Source organism: Chiloscyllium plagiosum, unplaced genomic scaffold (genome assembly GCF_037043375.1).
Source record: "Chiloscyllium plagiosum isolate Xiang-an unplaced genomic scaffold, Cpla_swu_hap1 HiC_scaffold_35, whole genome shotgun sequence".
Taxonomy (NCBI): domain Eukaryota; kingdom Metazoa; phylum Chordata; class Chondrichthyes; order Orectolobiformes; family Hemiscylliidae; genus Chiloscyllium; species Chiloscyllium plagiosum.
The window spans coordinates 22,258,838-22,264,740 of record NW_028270173.1 but is presented as its reverse complement, the minus strand read 5'-3'; the positions used below and the strand labels follow the sequence as shown (position 1 = coordinate 22,264,740).

The window sequence follows — 5,903 nt, the reverse complement described above, 5'->3', positions numbered from 1 at the left end:
TGGCGCCAGGTAGGTAACATACCATTCTGATTTCTCACTGCAAGCCACAGAAACGTCTGTCTCCGCCTCTGACTCGAAAGTCTCCTATCACAATGGATCGCTTGGAACCTTAGCTATCACTCATTCCGTGAGAGCCCGTCTCGGTACCAGGAACATGGCTGTTTGTGTTACATTCCTCTGAGAGTCCATCACCTCCTACATTTTCCAAAACAACATGTTTCAGATGAGGATAGCCACAGGAGATACCCGCACTACCAGCCCCAGACTCCTAGCCTTAATTAATGTGAATGCTAGAATTTGTGTGTTAATGACATCTGTTCCCACTCTCCCTGAGGATGGAGACTTGTGTATAAATTGAGTGTATTTCAATGTGTTGCCTCATTTTGACTGTTTCTGTTTTCATCAAAAAATGGCACCACAGGCGCTTCCACTTGAAATTCTCTTTCCCGTTCTTGCAGTCTTTGGAATTCCTGGTAAGTGATTCGAAGCCAGTCTGACATTTTTCTTGTGTGTTCTGATTTGATTTGGGTGTCTGCAATTTTATCCAGTGTCCCCCAAATGGAATTCCTGCTTATTGCTGAGTTTGCCACTCCTTCATTACCATTGGTTTCGGAGTGAGCTTCATCAGTCCAGTCCCAGATGACTGAGGGTTGGAAACAAATGTGTTTCACTCAAATAAAGAAAACAAGGAATGGCAAATCAATGTTTTGCATCGATCATTACGGTGGAGAATATTTCAAACATCACATTAATGCTGAAGAATATGGGAGAGGAATTATGTCATTTCAACATCACTGAAGGAGGAGTATTCGACAAACTAATGGGGTTCAAGGCAAATAAGTTTCCTGACCGTGACGACTTGCTTCTCAGCACCCTAAAAGAATTAGCGACAGGGCCATGCATTCGCTCTAAATGACAAAAAATTCTTGGTGTGTCTGGAAATGCCAAGGATTTACAAAACTGACAATGTGACTCCTATTGTAAAGTGAGGGAGGCATAAAGAGAGTAAGTATATCGATTGTTGAAAAATATTGGAACGAATTAATAAGGTTAGAGGTAAGAGAACATTTGTAAAGCGCAAATCTCATCAAGCAGAGTCAGCACAGGTTCATGAAGGGAAATTTCTTGGAATTTCTGAAGAAGTCTCAAGCATTTTGGATGGAGAGGAAACAGAAGATCCGTTGGATTCTGACATTGATAAAGCACTCAATGAAGTACCTCAGAAACGCTTAAGTAGTTAAGGTAACAGCCCATTGTGTTGGAGGCAGCATAATAGTATTGGATGGAGAATTGGCTAAAGATCAGAAAACAATGAATGGGGATATGGGATTTGTCCGAGACCCATGACCAGTCGTGTTCTGGAGGGATATTAAGAGCTTATATTAAATACTTGCAGGAAGGAAGTGAATGTACTCTGTCCAAATTTGCAAACGATATCAAACAAAAATGGAAAAGGCAGATTGAGAGAGGGATTCAAACAGTTTACAGAAAGATGTTGATCAGTTATGTAAGTGGGGAAAATGGCAGAAACCGGAGTATAATGCGGGTCAACGTGAAACTGTTCATTTTGGAATGGAGAACAAAGGACATAGTTTTATTTAAACAGGGAAGAGTTGCAGAAAGCTGGAATTCAAAGCGTCTTGGAGTTACCTGAGAATGAAACATATAAAGCCATGTCACAGATAAAGCATAGTGAGGGAGTCTACTCATGGCAGTTTAGAAGAATCAGAGGTGATCTCATTGAGACGTATCAGATTTCTAAAGCAATTTAGAAGGTAAATGTTGAGAGAATGCTTTCCCCTCATTGAAGAGTTCTTTGGCTATTCCCATTTTCACTAGAAAATGGGACCACAAGCATTTCGATTAGAAATTCCCAACTCCACGATGAAGATTCTTCAAATTATTGTGAAGTGCTCAGAAGATGTGTAATTTTCCTTGCCTGTGATGTTTTGAAATGTCCCAGAGGGCACTATCTCAGAATAAAGGAGTGCCAATTTAATACTGAGATGAGGAGAAATGTCTTATCTCTCGACTATTGTGACTGTTTGAAAGTTGGTGCCATAGAGAGAGCTGTGAGGGCGGAGTCCGCATGTATGTTTAAGGACTGACATCGACAGGTTCTTGATGGTAGGGGCAGACATAAAATACATCTCAGAAATAAAACTTTTTTGACGGAAGTTAGCCACAGATGAGGAAGACAGAAACGTACGAATTCGGAACAGAATGTGTCACTTTGAAACCTTTCCAAATTTCATCAGGAGTATTGTTGATGAGAATAAGCTCCAGTTTCCTGCCTGTATTACACAGCCCTCGAAGGCCTTGTGAGTTCAAAACAATCCAACTCAGTCTTTCTGATACAGCCCCACTACCTTCAGAGGAAGAGAATTCCAGATAGTAAACACCCTTGAACAGAATAGAAATATCCTTATTTCTATTTAATAAGGGAAACTACTTATTACTAAACTGTATCCCCAAGTGCCCCATAAAGAGGAGACTATTTCCCAGTGATCCATCTTATCCAGTCTCCACGATAACTGACATGTTTCGCTGAGATCACTTTGCATTCTGCTGGTCTTGAATAGATGAAGGCGAAATCTTTCTTCACAGCAAAAGACTTTAATCCCAGGAATATGGCAATGAAGCTTCTCCAAGCTTCTAAAGCAGTAATATTTGTTTTCTTGAAATAGAGAGGCCAAGGGATGCGAAGTGATAATGAGTTGTATTCAACTCCTGAAATCACCTTCAGAATACTTCCATGATACAGATGTTGCCAATAAGACGTCAGTTTTTTTTCATTGATGTACAAGTCTAGAATCACCAGGCAGCACCAGCAAATTTGCAGAAGCCTCCTTCTGGAGTTCCAGACCTTGTCTGTGCCCATCTCTCTATTTTGATACATGTGAAAATTGGGATTTTTTTTTACAGCGAACCTGATGACAGTGCTGATTCTTTCCCAAGGGAAGTGTGGCCTTTCCAAAGGAATCACTCTCTACATGACTGCCATGGCAACAGGAGATCTGATGGTCCTTGTCTTCAACGTGATTGTGGGCCAGATCTTCAAGTATCATTTCCCGGGCTCACTGCTGAACTACACCCCCGCCTGCCGACTCAGTGCCTTCCTGCAAGGGCTCAGCATCCAACTCTCCATCTGGTTTACCATCATCTTCACCTTTGACCGCTTTGTAGCAATTTGCTGCAACAAATTAAAGGCGAGATATTGCACTGGAAGAACAGCCAATGTGGTCATATCCATTGTGAGTGCTTTTAACATCATGGTCAACATTCCCTTGCCTTTTCGCTATGAGCCCACTCATGTTCTGAACAATGTACAATGGGGCTGCCGCACCGTAACCGGTTACCTCACTTCACCAGCCTGGGCAGCTCACCGGTGGCTCACCAACATCTCAAACATGTTTCTTCCTATTCCCCTGCTGCTGCTGTTGAACTCTCTCACTGCCCGGCACATTCTGGTAGCCAGCAGAGCTCGCCGGGCCCTGAAGAAGAGCAGAGATGGTGCTGGGGAAATGGGCGGAGACCCCGAGCTGAAGAGCAGGAGAACCTCCATCGTTCTGCTCTTCACCATCTCCGGCTGCTTCGTGTTACTCTCAGCGCCCATCACACTCATCCACATCTGTGTCGGTGTTACACACACAGTGGCTTTCCAAGGGTCAAACTCGCTCTATTTGGGAATCATGGCGGCATTCCTGCTGATGTGCACCAGCTCCTGCACAAACACTTGCATTTACGCACTGACACAGAAGAGATTCAGAGAGGAGGTGAAGTATGTGCTGAAATCTCCCTATTCTCTGCTCTTTAAGATACATGAATAATTTATGTTTAGGAAGAGATAGTGGGAGAGTGATAATCTCACTGGGCCAGTAATCCAGAGCCCAAAGCTAATATCCTGGGGACACAGTTTCAAATCCCATATCTCAAATTGTAAAAATTTCCATTCATTAACAAGCTATAAAAACACGAGTGATTGTCACGAGTGAGTGTCAATTGTCATCTAACAATTGGTGTCCTTTTGAGAAAAGATTCTGATACTTTTACTGACACGGTAAGACTCATAGCCACTTGTTGATTCTTAATGCACCTCAGTGCAATATATACCACCCGAGCCTGTGATGCCCACTTACCCAACAGAACAAATACGAGATGCCAATTTTAATACGGCGACTGACATTGAACATTGTCATTTTCTTGAAATTTTCTGTGCAATCCACAAAGGAATTAAATAAGTTGAAGTGAGGTGGGGGAGGCAATGTACAGGGTAGAAATGTAAAGATAATAGTCATGTGCTGCACTGGTAGTGCCACTGCCTCTGATCAAGAAAACCTGTGCCAAAACCCATCTGTTTCAAAAGTGTGTCATATCACATGTGACCATCATGGTTAAAATATCAAAAATGTTGGGACTGATAGTAACCCAGTCATTAGTACGACCACAACTGCAGAGTTTGTTGTGGATTTGGGAGTCACATTGACAGGTTGGGGTTAAGTCTGAGGGTACAGAAGACATCTCTTCAAATAATGCCAGGTAAAAAATCCATGTAACTTTAAAACAGAAACGGAAATAATGAAGTCATTTTCTTTGTGTGTTGATAGAGGCAGTTAGAATGACAAAGGATTTGCACAGCATGCACTCTAACAATTTTTGATGTGTCGAGGTGTGGAAGAAATCGACGTTGAGATGAGATGGAAACATGTTCAGCTGAAAACAGGCAATTTACAACCATTCACTATCGATCTGAAAGTACGGGATGGTTTGACAGAGTCACTGAAGGAAGCAGCGACCAGGCCAATATTGAAGAATAGGCAGAGTCTGCGACAAAGAGAAATCTTGACCTCGTGACAGTGAAGGAATGGCAGTACATTTACAGCTCAGGAAGGCATGTGCTTTGAATGTGCTTGTATGTGCTATCCTTGTAGCTTTAGCTGGTAGAAATCACAGGTTTGGCAAATTCTATGCTTGGAGACTTACTAATCGCAGTCCAACTTGTAGAGGTTACACATAGATGCGAGTGTGCATTGTTGGAACAGGGAGCGAATTTCGAAGGTATCAGATGATGCATCAGTACTTTTCATTTAGCGCAAGCCTGAATGTTGTTCAGGTCTAGATACATATGGACTTGTAGTGTTGGATGGAGTTTGATTCAGAAAGATGCGAGGTATTGCGTTTTGTTGCGACAGATCAAGCAGGACCTCGACTTATCATGGTCTGGGCTTGGAGAGTGTTGTCAACTAGAAACATCGAGGAGTTCAGGTTCATAGCTTGGACAAACTATGTGCACCTCCTCCCACCCTGCCCCCTGTAAAAACGCCATCCCATATTCCCAATTCCTTCGCCTCTGCCGCATCTGCTCCCAGGAGGACCAATTCCAATACTGAACAACCCAGATGGCCTCCTTCTTCAAAGACCGCAATTTCCCCTCAGACGTGGTTGACGATGCTCTCCACTGCATATCCTCCACTTCCCACTCCTCCGCCCTTGAACCCCACCCCTCCAATCGCCACCAGGACAGAACGCCACTGGTCCTCACCTACCACCCCACCAACTTCCAGATACATCGGATCATCCTTCGTCATTTCCGCCAACTCCAAACAGGCCCCACCACCAAGGATATATTTCCCTCCCCTATCAGCGCTCCAGAAAAACCACTTATATTTCTCAATTAGATGTCCGCTCACCCTTCTACACCTGAGCAAGTATAGCATAATCTATCCAATATCTTTGCATAACACGAGTGGTCATCTCTGGAATCAATCTTGTGAAGTCCTTCTGAACAAAATCCAATGCAACTTCATCCCTTCTCATGTGAGAAGACCAGAACTGCATGCAGTACTACATATGCAGTCATACAAATGCCTTAGACATGGGCAGCAACACTTCACTATTTTTTA

At 43.1% G+C, this 5,903-nt stretch overlaps 1 protein-coding gene across 1 annotated transcript; it reads left to right on the top strand.

Moving 5' to 3' along the window:
- The first annotated feature begins 409 nt into the window (after positions 1–409).
- LOC122541521 (putative G protein-coupled receptor 139) lies at positions 410–3,830 on the top strand. The gene is made up of 2 exons (XM_087978876.1): positions 410–473; positions 2,959–3,830. Exons 1-2 carry the CDS (start codon positions 410–412, stop codon positions 3,828–3,830), a joined length of 936 nt encoding a protein of 311 aa, XP_087835002.1.
- The last annotated feature ends 2,073 nt before the right edge of the window (positions 3,831–5,903 follow it).